General features: G+C 51.7%; 2 protein-coding genes across 14 annotated transcripts in view; one reads left to right on the top strand and one right to left on the bottom strand.

Annotated features, from left to right (window-relative positions):
• Nucleotides 1-16,048, top strand: part of slc25a13 (solute carrier family 25 member 13) — a 54,461-nt gene extending 38,413 nt beyond the window's left edge. Inside the window, exons 14-18 of the mRNA XM_030347569.1 lie at nt 3,201-3,341; nt 7,891-8,029; nt 12,139-12,297; nt 12,870-12,960; nt 14,936-16,048. Coding sequence (XP_030203429.1) covers nt 3,201-3,341; nt 7,891-8,029; nt 12,139-12,297; nt 12,870-12,960; nt 14,936-15,137 — 732 coding nt within the window. The 3' untranslated portion in view covers nt 15,138-16,048. The remainder of the gene's footprint in view (nt 1-3,200; nt 3,342-7,890; nt 8,030-12,138; nt 12,298-12,869; nt 12,961-14,935) is intronic.
• An 89-nt stretch (nt 16,049-16,137) lies between these two features.
• Nucleotides 16,138-22,500, bottom strand: part of dync1i1a (dynein cytoplasmic 1 intermediate chain 1a) — a 54,160-nt gene continuing 47,797 nt past the window's right edge. For all 13 annotated transcript variants that reach the window (XM_030347571.1, XM_030347575.1, XM_030347572.1 and 10 more), the window contains 3 exons: nt 21,533-21,673; nt 18,773-18,898; nt 16,138-17,005 (listed from right to left, as the gene is read on the bottom strand). In XM_030347571.1, the coding sequence (XP_030203431.1) occupies nt 16,895-17,005; nt 18,773-18,898; nt 21,533-21,673 (378 nt within the window). In that variant the 3' untranslated portion in view covers nt 16,138-16,894. The remainder of the gene's footprint in view (nt 17,006-18,772; nt 18,899-21,532; nt 21,674-22,500) is intronic.

Below are 22,500 nucleotides of genomic sequence, written 5' to 3' on the forward strand. Positions count from 1 at the left end.
GGAGGGTGGCTAATGTTTTTTTTGGGGCTGTTGCTAATCTATTGCTGGGCCTTTGGATAAGTAAACCGTTGCCTTATGTGTTGGGCGGATTGTGTGCGTAAAAAGTTGCTGACCATAAGTGAGTGAGGATTTGCGGCCCACACTTCTCAATCTCTACCTTGCTTACACCCACCGTACACACACGCACACACACACACACACACACAGACAAACACAAACACAGACTTGCGTACACAGTGGAAAGGGTGGATGCTGTGGGTTGGCACGCAGACGTGCACACAGGTAGACCAGCTGGCAGGTAGACAGGCTGGAAGAGAGAGAGAGAGCGAGGGCGGGCGTGCAAGGCGCTGTGTGGCGTGCTCAAGGTGCTGACTCCCAGGTTCCTTCAGTACACCTCGCCTTGTAATTACCTGGGAATCAGCACCGCCACCGAGACTGTCTCTGCGTAATCACCGGCCTCCACAGACCTGGTATCTCCCCTCTCTCTGTACCTCGCTATGTCTCTCTGTACCTCTCTCCCTGTATCTCTCCCTCTCTCCATACCTCCCTCTTTGAGTCTCCCCCTTCCCTCTATACCTCTATATGTCTGTCTATAGATCCCTTTCTGTATGTCTCCTTCCTTCTATACCTCTATATGTCTGTCTATGCATCTCTATCTTTCTCTCGCTCTCCCTATACCTCTCTATACATCGCTCTCTCTCAATAGTTCCCTATCTCTTTTCCTCTCAATATCTCTCTGTAACCCTTTCTCTCTCTCTCTCTCTCTCTCTCTCTCTCTCTCTCTCTCTCTCTCTCTCTCTCTCTCTCTCTCTCTCTCTCTCTCTCTCTCTCTCTCTCTCTCTCTCCCTGTCTCCCTGTCTCCTGTCCCTCCCTCTTGTCTTGACTCCTCACCGTTTCCCTCGGTCGCCCTCACGCTGTTTGTTTGTGCGTTTGTGAGGGACAGTTCCCATGTGCAGTTGAGTGGAGAATGCCCTCTGTCACTGCCGTGGATGTGCCATCAACGCTGTCATCTTCAATACACCGTACTGTTTGTGGATGTTGCACAACGTGAGCAGTAACAGGGCAGCCACAAAAAATATCAAAAACCAGAGCCAAAAGAAAACCCATAAATAGTTTGCTCTTTGCCATAACGGCTTTTGGTCAGCAGTTCTGCCACCATTCAAAGCCTTGTTTAGTCTGAACGGGAAAGCTAGTGATCTAAACGGCCCAGACACCTCAAATGAGTCCATTGTCACTCTCCCTCATCTTTCTTTCTATCTTTCCCTTTCCTATACCCTTCTCCCCCTACCCCTTCCTTCCTGTGTCTTGTCTGTCTCTCAAAATGTGGTAAAGCTCCAAAGTGGCCGTCATTAAAGAAGGCCACGATGCAGTGGAAGTGGAGTTTGGTGCCTTCCCATAAGCTGGAGGCAACAGGCACAATTCATCATTCATAGCAGCGCCCTCGAAGTGTGAGAGGGGGAGAGAAGAGAGAGAGAGAGAGAGAGAGAGAGAGAGAGAGAGAGAGAGAGAGAGAGAGAGAGAGAGAGAGAGAGAGAGAGAGAGAGAAACATCAACAAACAGACCAAAGCCTTTCTAAGACGGGAATGGCGCCATGGCAACCGATTGCTATCTAATTTTGATGTGCCGCGCCTGTAGCATGTAGCTATAGCAACGGCTAGCAACTGTAAAGAGAGAAGGAGAGAGAGCGAGAAAGAAGGAGAGCGAGACAAGAAGAGCGAGCGAGAGAGAGATAGAGTGTAAGAGAGAATATCAAAGTGAGGTAAACAGTGGAGGAATATACGCGAGATGCGGCCAAAGCCAATCATAGGGTGACGGTGGGGGCAACAAGCACAAAATAAATGATTACAGAGGTGCACGCAGAAACAGTGGCAGCTGGCATGCGAGTGTCACGTCTACACGATCTCAGCGATGTTCGGCACCGCAGGGCGTTTTGGCAGGATCACAACAGCGCTCCATGACAAGGCACTGTGAACCCTTTGTCATGCCACGCCTCCGCTCTCCTGTCCCTCGGAACACATGACCCGTCCGGACATGCTGCATGTTTTTTAAACTTTGCCTTAACAAGTGCAAGTGTTTTTCTTTGTGTTGAGTGCGGTCTGGTGAGAGGTTGAAGAGAGAGAGAGAGAGAGAGAGAGAGAGAGAGAGAGAGAGAGGTGGGGGGGGGGGGGGGGGGGGGGGGAGAGAGAGAGAGCCGGGGGAGAGAGAGAGAGAGCCGGGGGAGAGAGTGAGAGATAACGAGAGAAAGAAGAGATAAGGAGGGACAAGAAGTAGAGCGAGAGAGAGATAACGAGAGAGAGATAACGCGAGCCATGAGATAGAGAGAGAGAGAGAGAGAGAGAGAGAGAGAGAGAGAGGGGGAGAGCTATAACGAGAGCCTGCGGGCACAAGAAAGAGAGAAAGACAAACAGCTGACAGACTTCCCGGTAGCCCCCCCTCCTCACCTCCTCCCCGCCGTGTTTGTTTTGCAGCTGGCTGCTGAGACGTCAAGCTGCTGCTGTGGAGTGATGTCATGTACCGCTATCAAAGCCGGCTGCTTCGTCTTATTGCAGATCTCGTCCGACTCCTAAGTCTTTCAGATCCTCATGGGTCAGATACGTTAAATGGGCGTGGGCATTTATTGTGCGTGTTCCCAATGCTTTGGTCCTGCAGTCTCATTGTGCGCGATGCCCCCTTTTAGCCACTTGTATCGGCTGAATTTGTTTTGCTTCCCCCTAACCAGTTGCTGTATACATTATGACTGAACATTACTTAAACGGCTATATTAGCAAATTATTTTTTAACACTGTGTGTGTTCTTTCGTGTGTGTGTCTGTGTGGGTTAATTTATATGTACGTATGTGTGCTTGTGCGTGGTATGCATGGATACGTGTGTGTGTGTGTGTGTGTGTGTGTGTGTGTGTGTGTGTGTGTGTGTGTGTGTGTGTTTTCGTGAACGTGCATGTGTATTTGCATGTGCACATACCTAATTGTATGTAAGGGTGTGTTTGCGTGTGCATGCATCTATGTATTTGTGCGTGTTTGTGTGCACGCATACGTGAAATTATGCATGTGCGTGTTTGTGTGTGTGTGCGTGTGTGCATGCATATGTGTGTTGATGCTTGTGCATGTGTTTCTGTATTTGTGTGCATACATATGTGTATGCATGTGTGTGTGTGTGTGTGTGTGCATATGCGTGTGTGTGTGTGTGTGTGCGTGCTCCAGGCCGGGGGCTCCCAGGTCATCTTCACCAACCCGGTGGAGATCGTGAAGATCCGCCTGCAGGTGGCGGGGGAGATAACCACGGGCCCCCGGGTCAGCGCCGTCTCCGTCGTCCGCGAGCTGGGCTTCCTGGGACTCTACAAGGTGAGCCGCACCCCCCCGTCTCCCCCCCGTCTCCCCCCCGACTACGACCACCCTGGCCCCGGGATATTTAATCAAACACTGAATCCTTCCACTACATGAGCCCTATCAGTGCTCCCCCCCCCCCCCCCCCCACCGCACACGCACCCTGCTCCTTCTCCACCTGGCAGCCGGGAGGAGAACCATCCAGAACCTCAGATCTAGCAGAGGGCATAGCTGTGATCGACTCTGCCCCCATGAGTCCCCTTCCCTGAAGACTGGATGTGAGCCATGGCCCACACACCACACATTAGGATCACGTATAGGCAGCATAGTGCATGTTTTTGATGAATTCAACCCACCAGTACCATCCAGGCTTGTAGCTTAGAAAAGCACCATACGACTCAAATGTATTATTGTTATTATTAAAATGGTACACATTTCATCACTGCTGGTTCAAATGGGGGACCTGCAATATCCTTTGCAATGCTTTGTCAACAGCCACACAACTTCACCACAATTAATTTGTACTAATTGCAGTTCCCACTGAATCACATGCGTTTCTCTATCAATTATTTGAGAATAACATATATTACCTCACCCTACGCGAGCTATCATTTGAATCAACAATGCCTGGATGTGGTGTTCTATTGGAGCACAGGGGAAGGAATGAACTTATTCCATAAGGCTGTATTCAACTCTGATAGCCCTAATTGCTGTTTTTTTTGTAGCGTAGGAATGAGAATTACAGTGCATTACCCAAACATATCAGAATTGTATGATATTATATCCCACATGTTGTAGAGCAAGTTACACAGAAGATCATAATAGGACTGAGATAAACACACTGAGCGCTACAGTGTTAGGGCTCCATATGATACATTTGTGTGGACTACATATTGTTCCTACCTTTCACATACACGAAAGAAATCCAAAAGAAAACTTTAGAAATTATTATTCCAAAACCAGCCTTTAGATATCAGAATAAAGAATGAATTAATGAATCCATCATAAGTGCTTAATAATTCAATCATCATCTTGGTGGCTCAGCTGGCACGACTGCAAAGGCATGTTGGACAGCACTAAAATATATGTTCAAATGTTTTTATTATTTATTATTTCCATTATTAAGTATGAAGTCAGTTATATTTACCTAGAGGCCCAATTGAACAGCCCACTGGTTATGTTTCATTTTTGTTACAGCCATGTTCAGATCTACCTGCTACCACTACCATTGGCCGTCCATACTTTTCTCTTCAGGTTATGTAAAACAAATACTGGTCAAAACCGATTTTTAGACTGAATGATTGTGGTCCTTCTGTGCCCCCTACAGGTTAGAAATCAAACAATGCCCCTTTAAGGCTAAATAGTGTGTCATTTAAAAGCATTAAATGCATTAATCATATCTAAACAAGTATAAATGTGTGGGTGCATGCATACATTTGTGCGTACGTTCGTGAGTGTTTGTGCATGCGTCTATGTGTGTGTGTATGCACGAATGTGTGTGTGTGACTGGTTTGGTTAATTTCAGAAAAAAAGAGCCATTCCATATTTGACTTTGGAGGTTTATGGTTGCATGGTTGGAAGTTTGTTATCCTACTATCTGACCTTTTGAGTTCTTTTTGGATTGCTTGTTGGCCTGTTTGTGTTTTAGTGTCTCCTCCTTTTGTCTGCCGTCTAGCAGTTTTAAGGGCAGGTCAGGTACTTGCATGTAAACCGGCTTTCAACAAGGAATGCCAGATCCCGTCTCCCTCGGCCAGCCTGTCTGTCACACTGCTACCCTGCATCCAAGTTTGCGTCCACACGTGTGCATTTGTGTATGTGTGTGTTAGTGTTTGTGTGTGTGTGTGTGTGTGTTTTATTTTTGTGCAAAGTTGAGCTACTTTGGGTATGCATTCAAACAAATGTCTCATGCCTGCATTCTGAGAAGCGTGAGAAGACTGTTTCACCCTGCTGTGCTCTCCGTGAGACTCTATCCGCCCATGTGTGTTTGTGTGTGTGTGTGTGTGTGTGTGTGTGTGTGCGTCTGTGATTTTTGCATTTATGTGTGTGAATGTGTTTGCGTGCGTGTGCACTGGCATGCATGTGCACATCGCTGTGCATATCCTTCGGCGTTCATCCGCCGCGCTATGCACGGACGGGCGAGACAATGCGCATTGAGAGCCGACGCCGCGGCAACGGTAGTCGGGGAGGAGGAGGAGGAGGAGGAGGAGGAGGAGGAGGAGGAGGTGGGGAGGTGGAGAAGGAGGAGACGAGCTCCAGCCTGCTAGCCCCAGACGGGCTGGCTCCGGAGGGGCTGCGCCCAGGCACAGAGCTACCTTTGTCAGGGTAATTATCCTGACGCTCGGCCTCTGCGGCTGGAGCTAGCGACTCGACGCGGTGGCTAACGCACTAGCGCCACCAGTCACAGCAGGGCAGAGGCTGTCACTGTGGGAACGGGAGCACTGTGGACACGGACCGCAGGTTGTCGTTAGGACGGCGTTAATGGAGACACAGGTGCATGCGAAAAAAAAGATGCATGTAAAAGATTGTAATTGTCTCTCTGTTTAAACAAGGTCAAGTAGAAGTCTCGGAAGCTCTAAAGATCATTACATAACGTGTGTGTTGTGCCTATTGAAAATAAGCTAAATGAATACATATCAATTCAATACATTCATTTTGTATTGTTCTGGCTTTTAGGACGGAAGACAGCAGAGAGGCTGGATCATTTAGTATTTTTTTGCAGGATACATTATAAAATGTACACACACGTCATACATTCTAATGCCGTGGAGGTTCAGCACACTATTCCCTTTGACCGTGGACCATGTCGTAAGGCTGCAGCCCCTTTTATCCGTGGCAGCGTACAGTGGCCACAGACACATTAAGGCCCAATCCCATTTCTACCCCTTACCCCTTCCCCTTACCCCTTGTTTTGAAGGGGTAAGGGGAAGGGGTAAGGGGTAGCTATGGGATTGGGCCTAAGTCATTATGGGGCAGCCAGCAGGCCATCTAGCTCAGGGATGCCTGCAGGGAGATTGCGGACGCTCATAACCCAGAGCTCCAGTGTCAGTCTACAGTGAGGCGCATACTGTGTACCGTTCACCTTAAACCCATGATGACCGCCCCCCCCTAGCCCTGAGACGCTCTAACAGTTACCTGTAGAGCCCCAGGCCCCTCCGGCCAACACAGGACTCCTTCTGTCCAGCTCCGATACTATCTCCCAGCTTTCAGCGAGCACTCTGGCCCCCTGAGCAGACCGCCAGACAGACACACAGACACACAGACACACAGACACACAGACAGAGGCACAGACAGCCAAGAGGCGCTGGAGGAAAGAGAAGGAGGAAGAGATAGGCGGGGGATCTGACAGATACCTGTGTGTGTGTGTGATTATCTGTCTGTCTGTGTGTGTGTGTGTGTGTGTGTGTGTGTGTTTGTGTGTGTGTGTGTGTGTGTGTGTGTGTGTGTGTGTGTGTGTGTGTGTGTGTGTGTGCGTGTGTTTGTGTGTATATATGTATGTTTGTGTGTGTGTGCATGTGGTTGTGTGTGTGTGTGTGTGTGTGTATGTGTATCTATGTATTTATGTATTTGTGAGTGTGTGCGTGTGTATGTGTTTGTGTGGGTGTGTATGTATGTGTTTGCGTGCATGTGTGTGTGTGTTTGTGTGTGTGTATGTATCTATGTATCTATGCATGCGTCGGTGTCTGTGTGTGTGTATGTGTGTGTGTGTGAGTATGTGCATGAGTGTGTGTGTGCGAGGAACTAGAGGATTATCCTCCAGTAGCTAAATGAGCCCTGTCCAAAAAAAAAACAAGCCGCGGCTCCTTCCCTTTAAGCGGCTCCTGTCGAGGGCTGTTACTGTATCGGCGGGGCTGGCCGCGCGCCAGAAGCCTGGCAGTCCAGGTGGAAACCCGAGAGCCTTGATGATATTGCTTTGTTTACACTGGCAGACGCAAGGAGCCATCTTCTCCTCCCCCCCCCCCCCCCCCCCCCCTCCAGCACCACTCTACTTTTTTATTTTAACTCCCCTGTCTGCCTGACTCTTCCTCCCCCGCCCTCTTAATCTGCCTTTATACCTGGGCTGTCCCACCTGCTGTCAGGGTAGAGAGTTGTCAGGCGGAGACGCTGTGATTGTGTAGGGAGGTTGGGGGGGGGGGGGGGGGGGGAGAAGGATGCAAGCCCGCTGCTGAAAGGCTCTCCCCCGTTGGTCTGGTCCAATAGAAGCGCGCTGTTGTGGGAGACCGTTGTTGTTCTGACTGTGGATGCGACCGCTTCCAGGCGACGGTGTGTGTGTGTGCAGTCGTGCGTCAGAAAGTGAACCGTCCAAAGCAGCAGGAAAACGGGGGATCATCTTAACACGGCGTCTTCATCTGTGAGGGGGCAGGGTTCAAACGGATGAATGGCTGACGACAAGGCAGTGATCCGTGTTGGCGGATGTTCCTGGGGTTTTTCCAGGGTCACCAAGAGTTCCTCTCCTTCCTCCTACACTCATTGAAACGCCTCTCATCCCACGCTGATTCAAACGGTTCAAAACATCTTCTCCCATTTCATCCCTCCCTGGATCCCTGAACCCCTCTCCCTCTCGCTGCAGGGAGCCAAGGCCTGCTTCCTGCGAGACATCCCCTTCTCGGCCATCTACTTCCCCTGCTACGCCCACCTCAAGACACACTTCAGCCAGGAGGATGGCACCATCGGCCCGGCCAAGATGCTGCTGGCTGGGGCCCTGGCAGGTATAGTAACGCACCCACCACCACCACCTCCACTACCACCACCACCTCCACCACCACCTCCACCACCACCACCACCTCCACCACCACCTCCACCACCACCTCCACCACCACCTCCACTACCACCACCACCACCTCCACCAACCACCACCTCCACCACCATAGCCTCCACCTAGCACGCTCCCACCACCTCCACCACCTCCACCACCACTTCCACCACCTCCTCGACCCCCTCTACCACCTCCACAACCTCCTCCACCTCCTCCACCACCACCACCACCAGGCAGTGGTATTGGAGGTGGTGGTTGGGGGCCCCAGGCTCAGTCTCTGTACTGCCCCCCCCCCCCCCCCCCAGAGGTTCTGTTGTAAGCCTGTAGGACTGCTGGATCCCAGACTCGAGGCCGGAGTGACAGCAGGGTGAACCAGGGTGACATAGCTTCCTGTGTCAGTCCCGGTTATTTCTGTAATTACAAGAGGGTCTGTACCCACAATGCACCGAGGCAGACGGCTGTGGACTCTGGTTAATTGGATTAGGGTGTCATCCTTCTGTCATGCACGCTTGTTTCTGGACATGATTAAAGGGGTAGCCGCACAAGCTTTTTTTCTTTCTTTCTATCACGACAAAAACATGTGTAACGTCTGAAACATTTGATTGAAACCGCGTGGATTCATCAAAGCAGGGCAGGTCATTGAGTAAGGGCTGGCGGTGGCAGTGTGTGTCTTAACGTGAGAGACTAACCGCCGCGTGTAGGCTTGTGTGAAATGGAAAAATATTGTGGCAGTCGTGGAGCCCTGGACAACGGAGCCCGGGCCAGAGCGGCCACACAGCAGAAAATGTGTCCAGTAATCGCTCCTCACCCAAGCCTTTATTATTATAATACCGCGCCCTGATTATCGAGTTAATCACATGCCACTCTTTATTTTCTTTTAATGGCGCAATATCTCGCTGTGTAAAACTCGCCTTTTACTGCCTTTCTGTTTGACTGACTGGCTCCACCAGCGTCCACGTCCGTGCCTGCCGAGCCAAGGAACATAAAAAGGACCCAAACCTCCCAGACCTGGGCCCCCGGTGAGAGCTCCCTCTCGGGGAAGGAGACTTCAACAATATCTCCTCTGTGGGCCCTCCGGGCGAGGGCCCCCCCCCCCTGCCCACCGCGAATACCAATTGATCACACGGCACACCTCTCGCGGCCGCTGGGTTTGATGTGGGGGGGGGTCTGGGTAAGGGGTCTTGAAGTGTTGCAGCAGAGCAGGGGGAGACCTCCAGTATGTTTGAGGGGGCCCCCGGGGGCCCCAGCAGTGGTGGTGGTAGTAGTAGTAGTAGTGGTGCTAGCCGCGGGGCCCCGGGCCCAGGAGGAAGCCAGGGGGCCCCGCGGCCTCCGACCGCAGGCTCCAAGGCGGTAGCGGCTAATTAGAGTGCTGCTGTGTGCTGATTGGATGGGGGCACTACACACACACACACACACACACACACACATACTCCACCGCCATCACGGGGAAGCGCCTCTTACGTCTGCCAACCTTGCTGGCCGAAAGAGTTTCCAACAGTATTAAGTGTATTTATTATAGATACACGCACACACACACACACACACATGCACGCACCCACAACACACACGCATACAGTATTAGGCAAGGCGGCCATACATATGTCTGCATAATGTACTTTAACATATGTGCCTGCGACTGTATGTGTGTGTGTATGTGGACAGCACACGCCTATGTGTGTGCCCATACGTGCACATCAATGTGTGCATATATGTGCACACCTTTGTGGTACAGTACGTCTGTGTGTGTGTGTGTGTGTGTGTGTGTGTGTGTCTTTCCCTTTCTCCCCCCTCCCTGGCTGAGAGTATGATGTGTATCCTAGCACCGACTCTGTGTAATATGTGATCCGGAGACGGCTTCTGCATGAAAGAAAACAGGCCGGTAATAAATGAACCCCGGTTCTCCGATTGCCTAGCTTTCGCGAGGCAGAGCGCTCGAAAACCGTCTGGCTGAAAAAGCCGGCCTGTTTGCTTAGCGTCCTCTGAGGTATATCGGCTTGCGCCCGCTTCTTCTCCTCGCGGCGGTCGAGCGCGAGGCTACGTGGAAAAGTCATATAAATCCTGTCCTCCCTCCCGTTCCACTGGAGGTTTCTGGAAGCCACAAGACTGGCTGTCCCTGGCACACACCGAACACACACACACACACACACACACACACACACACACACGCACAAACACGCACGCGCACAAACGCACACGCACACGCACGCACGCACGCACGCACGCACACACACACACACACACACACACACACACACACACACACACACACACACACACACACACACACACCGCCGAGTCCACATTCAAATTCGACCCGGTGCTCCCTTTCATACTTATTTTTGGGGGTCCATTTCTCGTGTGTTTCTCGCTTGAGTCCTTCCCAACATTTATCATTCACTCACTACTCGTGCCATGCTCATGGGCTATGGCGTTTTGACAATTAGTGCGTTGCACTTCAGCACAGGAAATTGAGTTACCACCGTGAGTTCTATACCGCGTTATTCGGCTCTGAGAACCCCCAAAGAGCCCCCAGAGAGGCGGGACAGATCTGACTGTGGGCTGCTAGTCCATGTTGTTTTTATGGGGTAGGCGTTGTGGGGAAGATTTGAGGCGTTAATTAGTCGCTATTTGATATCATCGCCGTGTGCTACTGTGCTATAATTGGGAAATTGTCTTAGAGATCGGATCGCTTTCGCTTCGAATCAATCCAATTCAGTTGAGTCATTTTCGTGTTTTCTTCCTCCCATCTTTTCCGCCAACATTCGCTGAAAACGTCTTTATTTGCTCATTCAGACCGTCAACTCTAATCCCCCATGAACCTATCCTGGCCTCGTCTCTCCAAACCTCTCCTCATTCCTCTCCCCCTTTCCCCCCTCCTCTCTACTCCCCTCCTCCCGTCTGTCCTCCTCCCTCTGCTCCTTTTTCCTTCTCTTTCCTCTCCCCTCTTGTCCTCTTCCCTCTCACCATGCCTCCCCTCTCTCTCCCCCATCCTCCTCCTTCTGTCCCTCTTCTAACCTCCCCCTTTTTCCTTTCTCCCTCAATCTTTCCTCTCCCCCCTTCCATCTTTTCTCCCACTCCTCTCTCCCCCCCCCCCCCTCTGCTCTTCCCTCCCTACCAACTCTCTCCTCTCCCCTCTCCCCCAACGCTCCCCCCCTCCCCACTTCCCTCTCTCTCCTCTCCTCTCCCCTCCCTCCCCCCCTCCCCCATCTCTCCCCTCTGAGTGCAGGTGGTCACTCCATCGTCGGGGGGGTCGTGGGGGGGCTCTGCGTGCTGCCTAACACTGAGTTGATCAGGCAGCTGAACGCCTCACTTTGCCGTCGCCCAAAAAAAAGGAAAAAAATCCCCAAGAAGTCAGACTAAATGGTGGAGAGGGCCGGTGATGGTAATGGTCGAGCCATCGATGATTGAGCCCATTCATCGCTCAAGTGGGTGGAGTGGGGGGCCGCATTGTCCCACTCTTTTGTCAGCCAGTCCCTTACAGACAGACGCACACACACACATAAGGACACACACACACACACACACACATATATATATATATACAAAGAAACGGGGTTGCAGCGCGTGTCTCTCTCTCATTACCGTTTATTGTCCGGCCCTTTCAAGCGGCTGGAGGAAAAAATGGAGGAAAGAGGGAGGAAAGAAAGGAGCGGGAGATTAAATAATGGCTCTGTGGGATTGGTTTAGGGTGAAGGAAATAAGAGCCGGTGCCCACTTGTAGATGAGAGCGTGTGTGTGTGTGCGTGTGTGTGCGTGTGTGTGTGTGAGTGACTCAGCCCCGTGGCAGAGTGACCAAAGTATTACATGTGATGGGTTTTCAAAGGAGGGGGGGGAAAAATAGGAGGATTTCTTTTTTTCATCCTCCCGCCAACCCTTCACTTTCAGGGGCAATTATGATCACATGCAGGAACTCAAGATCTCCAGTTAATTGATAATAGGGGGAACCTGCTTGATTTCCAACACGCGTTCAAAAAAATGGAGCGGGTTTCACCCGCTCAAAGTGTCACCCCCCCCCCCCACACACACACACCGCACTCTCCACCCCCTCCGTCCCCTCCGCAGGCATGCCGGCAGCCTCGCTGGTGACCCCCGCTGACGTGATCAAGACCAGGCTGCAGGTGGCTGCGCGCGCCGGCCAGACCACCTACAGCGGCATGACGGACTGCTTCTGGAAGATCCTCCACGAAGAGGGCGCCCGGGCCTTCTGGAAGGGGGCCGGAGGTACGCGCCGCTGGAGATCACATCGCAGTGTGTGTCTGTGTGTGTGTCTGTGTGTGTGCGTGCGTGTAGGGGGTTGAGGAAATGTATTCATGAGGACTTGTTTAACTGTTTATGGACGGATCTCGTGGAGATGAGTCTATCATCTCAACCAAAATAGTGGTGGTCAGAAAACGACCCAAAGCACATTTAGTTGCCCGTCCCTGCATGGTGTGTGGAGCCTCCATTTTGGAAGCATTGTTTTCTTCGTCATTGTTTAGTAATATATCGTGAACTCATTTGTCTTATCAACGATATGAACAAGCCCTATAAGGAAATGATATAATATGTTTTAGGCAACATTCTTTATAAGAAATGAATTCATATTGTTCATGGTGGTATATATAGAATATTCATATGAGTTTATGAATATAGCACAGAAGGAGAGTAGGAGATTTGCCATTTGAGATCCCCATTGCGATCATAAGAATAATGTTTACTTGAGTTTGACCCTCCAGTCAACTTAAGTAGAGAGTTGGAACGGTTTTATTGGCACCATGTTAACCGTTGCCGAACCTCACCCTCTCTCTCCGTAGCGCGAGTCTTCCGCTCCTCGCCTCAGTTCGGGGTCACCCTGGTGACCTATGAACTCCTCCAGAGGTGGTTCTACGTGGACTTCGGAGGACAGTAAGTCCCCCCCCCCCCCCCCCCCCCCCGATCCCCTCCAGGCCCTGTTTCCCCCTCCTCATTTCACCTCATTCTAACTGTTCCTACTGTTCGTCCAAACCGCACCATGCCCCCCAAAAAAAGAAGTGTTCAGAAACATTCAACCTATACCAGCATCAAAAAAGGTCTTTGGGACTTTTTGAAACGCAATGCAAGGCGTTCTGGTGTTAATCACAACCCGAGACTCCACGGCAGTGTGAACGTCCCCAGGTGGGCTGGGGTTCATTTCAGCTGAGCCACTCTTGACTGCTGTTCTCGCTGCGCTCTGCCAAAGAAAGAAATGCCGCAAGACCAAAAATAATTTCAGAGCACATCAGCTGACAGGCTCAAGCCCTCGCTCCCAGTTCTGAATGTGACGTTTTCCTTCTTTTTTTCACTCTCTTTTCTCTTTCTTTCCTTCCCTCTCACTCCCTGTCTAGCACGGCGGTGTCGCAGCCTGCTCCGTGATAGAGACGTAGATGCAGACAGAATCAATTTGACGTGTACATTTTCCACTTTTCCCCCCCTGCTTGCACGATGACTGCAGCTCGTTTTCCCCGCGTGGAAATAGGTGGTGCTCTCTTAGGAGGGAGGGGGATAGTCCATGGCCTCCCTCGCCCTGGAGTTTGAGAAGGAGCCGATGAAGGGTGGATGTGGAGGATTTCAAACTCTATTGCATTTTAAGAGGAAAGGGAAAGAAGGAAATATGAGAGAGAGAGAGAGAGAGAGAGAGAGAGAGAGAGGGAGAGGGGGGGGAGAGAGAGAGAGAGAGAGAGAGAGAGAGAGAGAGAGAGAGAGAGAGAGAGAGAGAGAGAGAGAGAGAGAGGGAGAGAGGGGGGAGAGAGAGAGAGGGAGGGGGAGGGAGAGAGGGGGAGGGAGAGAGAGAGAGAGAGAGGGAGAGGGGGGAGAGAGAGAGAGAGAGAGGGGGGGAGAGAGAGAGAGAGAGAGAGAGAGAGGGGGGGAGAGAGAGAGAGAGAGGGAGAGAGGGGGAGGGAGAGAGAGAGAGAGAGAGAGTGAGAGAGAGAGAGAGAGAGAGGGAGGGGGAGGGAGAGAGAGCGAGAGAGAGAGAGAGAGAGAGAGAGGGAGGGGGAGGGAGAGAGAGAGAGAGAGAGAGGGGGGGGAGAGAGAGAGAGAGAGAGACAGAGAGCGAGCAGGAGAACAAAGAAAAAAATAAGGAATAAAATGACAGCAAGAAATAAGGATAATCTAGAGAATATACATATATATGCATATATGTTCACTCCTTGGATAGGAAAAATGTCAAAGGATGCTTCATTTTAGGAGGAAGAACAAAAAAGTATGAAAGAAAGATAGAAAAAAGAGAATAGAGAATGTGTATATATATATATACACACACACGCCCCCTACACCACCCACCCACCCCTCGACGCTCAGCATGAAACCAAATCAGTTGCAGATCCCCTGAATATGGCGTGTGGTTTGAACCGTGCTCCCGGGCTGTCTGCCCCCCCCCCCCCCCCGCTCCAGGACGATCCCGAGTGCTGTATCCATTCTTTTGTCGTCACAGGTCAACGTTTCATGTTTGATTAGGCTTGTTTTGGTTGGCTGAGGAACATTGTGTTATTGAATGTACTTGGGGAATTTCTTTCCATGCTATTGCACACACGCTATTTCTATTTAAAATTATATTAGCAATTTATGGGTGCTTTTATCTATTCCAAGCCTTGTTCTGCCTGTCATTTGCCGTTTTTCACGTTCTTTCACACCCAATTCTCTTAATTTCCATTTGTTCTCTCCCTCTTACTCCTACTCCACTCTCTCACCCCCCCCCCCCCCCCACCTCACCCCCACTCTCTTCCTCTCTCTGGTTTGTCTCTGGCTCTCTCTGGATGTGGTCTCTCCTTCTCTCTCTCTCTCTGTGGCTCTGGTGTGTGTGTGTGTCTCACTCTCTCTCTCTCTCTCGCTGTCTCTCGCCCTCCCTCCTCCACCACCACAGAAAGCCATCTGGCTCGGAGCCCACCCCCAAGTCTCGGATCAGCCTGCCGGCGCCCAGCCCCGACCACATCGGGGGCTTCAGGTTGGCCGTGGCCACGTTCGCTGGCGTCGACAGCAAGTTCGGACTCCACCTCCCGCGCTACGACGCGCACGCACAGGCCCCACCCCCTGGCGGTAAGCCGGGGGTGGCTCCTTCTGCGTGAGACACGTGCACACACACACACACACACATGTGCACGCATGCACGCACACACGCAAGCATGCACCCACTCATTCACTCACTCAATCACTCAACCACACACACACACACACACTAGTGTTTGTAAACATTTAATAACGTATTCCTCTTTTGGTTGATTAAAGAAGTTCCTGTTTAGTAGTGTACATGCAACCATGTTGGTTAAGCTAGCTGCTTACTACTTACTGGGGGTTATCTTGATGGTAGGACTGCTGTGCAGTGTTTGTTTATACTTGTCATTCTAAGGACTGTGGTGCAGATGTGTGTCTCTATAGAGGGGCTATTGCACAGCACCAGGGCTAGTTATTACATAGTTTAAAGCTATTACTATAACCTATTACATTAGAGGTGAATGTTTTCCTTTCCTCTTATCTGTGATTCGACAGCTGTAGTGGTGTCAAAGGGTCCTATGTAATCGTCACTTTATGTTTTAAAAGAATGCTCTTCTCATGCTGTCACATAGTTTACATTAAATTAAAATTGGTCAGGAAGTCATCCAGCACAGACGTATCCCAATCAATTCCACTGATATTTGAGGAATCAGAATCCTATGTCGTCATCAGTGCCGCTGATTACGTCCAATGAACTGCTGATTCCAAACAGAAAGCAATCCGATCAACACAGTTGAATGTCCAAGAGTGTAAAGCATATGTATAGTTTGGTTGTTTGTGAAGGTGCTCAGAGACGATGTACAGAAGTCTACTTGAAAAGGCCGCACCAACATGTGTTCTGTGGTAGGGGGCGTCCCACTGGCTGTGTATATATCAAGTGTTTGCTTTCGAGAGAACGTAGAACGTGCATAAGGTGTGTTACAATACTTGTGCCTTACTGTATGTATGGCAGCAATGAGTAAAGATAAAGTTAGCTAAATAACAACCGTCTCTTTTGTTTTTTTTATCCAGAGGTTGATTCAAATGGTTTCGGGATTTGAAACAACAAGCTCACGACAGGATACAGAGCCTAAGGTTGTTCTTATGCAAAGCTTTAATGACAAACAGAAAGTACATGTACAGTACACCTTGTTTATTCACCGACACCGAGGAGACAGGGTAACGTACCGCTCGGGTCGCTGAGAGCTCTGGCTGTGTGGAACAGGACTCAGACACTACACGGTCCTTTATTAAAGAGAGCCAGTAGTCAACAAACAGGCCCCCCGAGACCACTTATCACTGATCAGGATCCCACACACTCTGCCCTCCATGCAGCCGCCGTACACAGAGACCAAACACTAACAAACTAATATCTTCTTCTCTGTAAACAATATTCAACAGTTTAATATTCACTCACTCACGTTTTGCTGTGATTGTTGTTTTTGTTGACATTTACAGTTGTGCAAAGCATTGTCGTACAATACACTTAGGTTTATAAGGCTATAAGAGATTTTTTTTGTTGTTGTTGTATTTTGCTGATTTACCACAAACACTGTTGGTAACTGGAAATAAATAGGAGAGGGTTGACACAGGCACGTCAGCACGCTGTGCCTCACAATAAATAGTGCACGCTGGACAACTCATCGGCACAACCTTCTCAGTACGTTACGTTAAAACGATAGTTTTGCGGTTCCTGAATTGCTACCTCAAATCACCCAGGAAATAAAAGGAGTCCTCGTGTGCGGACCGGAACAGTCTAACAGTGCGTCAAGCCGGCGGAGCCAGGGGAAAACAAAACCACAGAGGTTAAACACCAACCAGAGACCCCCCCCCCCCCCCCCGACTCCTCCCCCTATGAGGCCAGCTCCGGGGGGCCCTCCTCCTCGCAGTCCGCCCGGTTCGCTCTGATCTCCATCAGGGTGCGGGCGAAGCGAGCCCAGTCGTCGCTATGGGCGACCGACAGCTGGGGACACACAAGCAAACAAAACATCAAAACAACAAAACATCAACAGAGGTTGGAGGGTGAGGAGAGAGGAGGGGGGGGGGGGGGGGGGGAGTGCAGGGAGGAAACATGGCTAAGCGCTGCTCGCTAACACGTGTTTTGGCTAGCCTCTCGCGTCGGCGAACTCCTAGCATAACGAGGCCTTCCCCTGGTTGTGTTTGTGTGTATTTTAGAAACCCAAAGAGGACGAGGAACACCGTGAGAAAGGCCTGGGATGAGGCGAGACCCTCACCTTATTAAATGATGCTATCCCGTTCCGTTCCTCAATATAAGTCTACAGCCAATGGCTTCAATTGGCTCTTCTGGAATTTCAGATTTTTGTACATCTTGACGACGTTAAACATACGATTCCAACGCCTCGCGTTCAGGGCGGGGAGCTGTTCATCTTGGCTAGGTGCGCACGCACGTGTATGTATGTGTGTGAGTGTGCGAGCGTGCATGTGTGTGTGTGTGTGAGTGTGCGTGCGTACATGTGTGTGTGTGTCGTCCTTGACCACAGAAATGGGATGCGTTCCCCTTGAGCGGTAAGTCTATCCGCTGTGTTCCCCGCGTCAGGGCCCTGTGCCGTGGCAGCAGCTAGTATTAGCACCCTTAAAGGTGGCTGGTGGTGGTGTTGGGGGGGGGGGCTGGGTGTGGGTGACGGTGGTGGGGGGGGGCTGCCACCCAAGCTGCGACCGCTCTGGGGACCAGGCTGTAATTAAAACAGGAACAGGGAGGAGGAGGAGGAAAGAGGAGGCGGCTGTTTGACAACCCCAGCCCCACCCTGCTCGCCGGGAGGGCCTGGCACAGCGGGGGGGGGGGGCTCTGCATTCAGCACTTTTAATTTGATGCTTTATTTCAGCCTCTCTGTGAGTACGGGGTTACCAACAGGCACAGTGGGGCGCGTAGTTAGCGGCTATTTCGAGGAAACAACTGAATTTTCCCCTTGTCTTCTCGTCTCAATCATCGTAGCATTGTGGCTTACCGTTGGTGCACTGCAGCTCCCTCTTCCACCTCTCGGCCTGGTGGCGACCCCTCCTCTCCTCCACCCGATCATCAAACGCCTCTGTTTAGCCTCTCTCTCCCTCTTTCTCTCTCTCTCTCCCTCTTTCTTTCTCTCTCTCCCTCCTTCCCTCTCCCTCTCTCCCTCTGTCTCCCCCGCTCTGTCTCTCTCTCCCTGTCTCTCTCTCACCCGCTGTACCACACAGCAGAGCTTCTATGTTTAGCCTATAGGCTAAGCTATGGTTACAGACACAGGGCCCGCAACCAGGGCCCCAGGAGGAGCCTGGAGTCCAGGGGCGCAGCCGGGGAGGCTGCCCGCTATGCGGCGGTGGTGGTGGTGGGGGAGTCACACTGGGCCGTTTAAAAGAGCAGGGAAAATATCAAGCCCAAACATCAATGCTTGAGCCCGACAGTTGAGGGGTAGGGGGGAGGGGGGAGGGGGGGGTGATCTGAAATGCTTAAAAGTCCTCAAACGGGTCATGATGGCGCATGTGGAGGTTTGACTGCGGAACCAGCTTTGCACTTGAATATTGGATGTGTACATTTACATTTAGGGCCTTTAGCAGACACCACAGCGACTTACAATAAGTACATTTGTCGGAAGAAAGAGAAACAATATATCGCTGTTGGTAGTAAGGATGTTACCCAACAATAGTCAGGTTAACCTATTCCCCGTCGACAACAAAGCTAGGTTGGGCTATATATATCACAGATGTGCATGGACACAGTTCCCACGGAAACCCGCACCTCTCCGGCGTCGTAGATCCAGACGCGTCCCTCCGAGTCGCCCACAGCGACCTCCTTCCCCCCTGACGACCAGCGGACCCTGTTGAGGGCCGACGCCCCCTCCACGGTGACACTCGCGGTGGGCACCTATAAATAGAAGAGAGGGATGGAGATACACTGAGAGTACACAACGGAGCAGACACAGCTACGGGTTCGCCAATGGAAACATCAAACATGGCAGTGTGTGTTTTTCAAACCGGGGGCCCTTGTTACATGTCCAAGACGGACTCGGGCTAATGGAGCAGAACCTAGCTCCCAGATCAGACTGGTTCCCAGGCAACCGACGGCGGGGTTACGTGGCTGGGAGTTAAAACAGCAATGGGATTTTTTTTTTTTTTAATGAAGCACATAAAATCTTCATAGGACTGGCCCATTAAAAAACACAAACAATGGCGTCTCGCCTGCGGGCTAAACAAGCACAGGGTTTAAAGTATGCATCACGGGGGAAAGAAAGCTGTTTTGGTTCACAAATATTTGTAATACAGATCCTGCCATCTCTCCCAAAGGCAAACCCACCCTCCTGCTGGAGTCATTCTGGGTCAGGGGGGGCGGACGGTATTCAAAGCAAAAGGCCAAACGCTGTCTTTACCTTTACCAAACCATGCAATCACACACTAACCAAGAATACTTTGAACTTCTCGGGCGTACACGTTAAAGTCAAGTCTCAAAGGCTGTCCCACTAACAGTGTTCTTGCACATCTGGACCACGGAGTGGTTGAGCACACGGCGCTCGCTGACAGGGACGGCCCACCGGACGCACGTTTCTCTGAGGAAACCCACGTCCTCAGAAGCGTTTGAACCCACGTCCCCTGACCGCCGGTGACGGTGGGAGGCTGACGGCGGGGCGCGTCACCGGCGGGGGACAGAAGCCCCCTTGGCGCAGCGTCAGCCAATAGGAGGGACCCCCACACACGAGGCTGAGCTGGGCCCTCACCACGGGCTGGCTGCCATTACCCACGCTAGCTCCTACTGCTCTGCCCGAGTGCATCTGAACCCAGCGCTCCAAATTGGCTGTGTGTGTGTGTGAGTGTGTGTGTGTGTGTGTGTGTGTGTAGAGGGGGGGAGGGGGGTGTGGGGGGGGGGAAATGAGAACCAGGCGCGCCTTGCTGCTCCGCTCGTCTAATGCTGTTATACGTATGTTTTTAATATGATAGCAACAATGGAAGTCTGTGGCTACAAGATTGACTGTGTGTGAATGCGCACATGGGAGGTTTGTGTGTGTCTATGTGTCTGTGTGTGTGTGTGTGTGTGTGTGTGCACGTGCTTGTGTGCGTATGTGTGTGCGTATGTGTGTGTGTGCGTGGGGGCGTGTGTCTAGTCGAGCATTGCTCTTAAAGCACATTGTTAGCTGGAGTGAGCCTGTGGATAATGAACTCTTCCTCTTGTCTGTGAAAGGGCTGCTGTTGAGTCGGGCCCTGGGAACCACGGCCCCGTCGGAACACACACTCACACCAGTGTTCCCACCAATCACATGACGGCCCACGGGTCACCTGACTGGATTTGGTTACGATGACATTGGCTTCTGCCTCATGTTGCGGACTATAGCATCCAGGCACTATAGAGAGGAGAGGTGCGTCGAGGCAGAATGTACGGGGCAGAGCGTGGTCTCCATGGAGACGGAGAGGTTGGCGAGCGAGGAGAAGCAATCTTTCAGCCCCGGATTCTACCTGGGCGGTTTAAGGTCTGCCGCCGCACACACACACACACGCACGCGCACGCACGCGCACACGCACTCACACTCACACTTACACACACACACACACACACACACACACACACACACACACACACACATACACGCACACAAACACCCCTTATAAACAGGATGTTGACACAACTTTATAATAGCTTTCGACAGCCTAGCACCACTTATTAACAGTACACTTAGCGTAAAGCTGGGAGCTAGTGTTATTCCTGGTAACCTAGCCAACGTATTTACTTCATTCCAGCGTCCATTAGCAGCAGGGCAGACATGATGCCATGCATCCAGTGCCCGGAGAATCAAAGCCAAGGAAACGCGCCGACGCTGATGTATTGAGGGGCCCTAAGGGGGGGGGGGGTCTCGGCAGTGACGGAGGGGGGGGGCGTGTGGGTGGGCGTGGCGGGAAACTGGATGGTGGCGGGCGGCGTAGCATGGGTGGGAGTCACAAGTGTCACCCCAGGGTGATTTAGAGACAGGGCTGGGGGGCTAGGGAATGGGGAAGGGGCGAGAGACACCGACGCCCTGAGAGGAATCTTCAGTGTGTGTGTGTGTGTGTGTGTGTGTGTGTGTGTGTGTGTGTGTGTGTGTGTGTGTGAGAGATGGGTGGGGTAGAGGGGGGTGGTTTTCTTGGATGGGGAAGGGTGGGTTGTTTGGTCGCGTGGTTTGGGCGGGCATCCAGCTACAGTATGGGCCTTGAGAACCCCATACGCAAACACACACACTCACACACACACACACAGGAATGGCCCCTCACAGGCATATACACAAACACCCCCATACATGCACACACACAGGCGGCCCAACACAGGCAAACACACACGCCCCGACACATGCACACACACAGACACACACGCTCCCAAACGCACACACACTCGCTCCAACACACACACAACACACACACACACAGACGCATGCAGACATGACCCCACCCTTTGACTGATCAAACCAAAATCTACTGACCGCAGATACACACATGTTTACGCACACACACACGCACACACACACACACACCCCCCCACCTCGGTGTCGTTGTTGAGGTTCCAGAGGTCCAGGCGGCCCATCCCGTCCACGGCGGCGAACACCGCAGGGTGCACCGGGGACCACATGACATCATAGACGTAGTCGGCGTTGTCCTCGAACGAGTACAGAGGCTTGTTGTGCTGCGGGAGGAGAGGAGGGGGGGGACGTAAAGAGGAGAGGACACACACACACACACACACACACACGGTCCCCCGACGTGGGGTTACGTTCATGTTTAAGTGACGAGGGGGGATAATGAGAGAGCAGCGCCGTGGACTGTGGCGTGAGGAGACATCTTGTTTGTGTTCTGTTTGGTTGTTTGTGGAGAGAGAGAGAGAGAGAGAGAGAGAGAGAGAGAGAGAGAGAGAGAGAGAGAGAGAGAGAGAGAGAGAGAGAGAGGGGAGAGAGAGAGAGAGAGAGAGAGAGAGAGAGAGAGAGAGAGAGGGAGAGAGAGAGAGAGAGAGAGAGAGAGAGAGAGAGGGAGAGAGAGAGAGAGAGAGAGAGAGAGAGAGAGAGAGAGAGAGAGAGAGAGAGAGAGAGAGAGGGAGAGGGGGGGAGAGAGGGGGGGAGAGAGAGAGAGAGAGAGAGAGAGAGGGGGGGGGGGGGAAGAGAGAGAGAGAGAGAGAGAGAGAGAGAGGGAGAGGGGGGGAGAGAGAGAGAGAGAGAGAGAGAGAGAGAGAGAGAGAGAGAGAGAGAGAGAGAGAGAGAGAGAGAGAGAGAGAGAGAGAGAGGTGGGGGAGAGAGAGAGAGAGAGAGAGAGAGAGAGAGAGAGAGAGAGAGGGAGAGAGAGAGAGAGAGCGAGAGAGGGGGAGAGATAGAGAGAGCGAGAGAGAGAGAGAGAGGGGGGGAGCGAGAGAGAGAGATGGAGAGAGAGAGAGAATGCAAAAGAAAAGCAAGGTGGCGCCAATCAAGCAAATATGAAATGTAATTGAGTGAGTGTGTGTTTGTATGTATGTTTGTATGCTTG

Source organism: Gadus morhua, chromosome 22 (genome assembly GCF_902167405.1).
Source record: "Gadus morhua chromosome 22, gadMor3.0, whole genome shotgun sequence".
Taxonomy (NCBI): Eukaryota; Metazoa; Chordata; class Actinopteri; order Gadiformes; family Gadidae; genus Gadus; species Gadus morhua.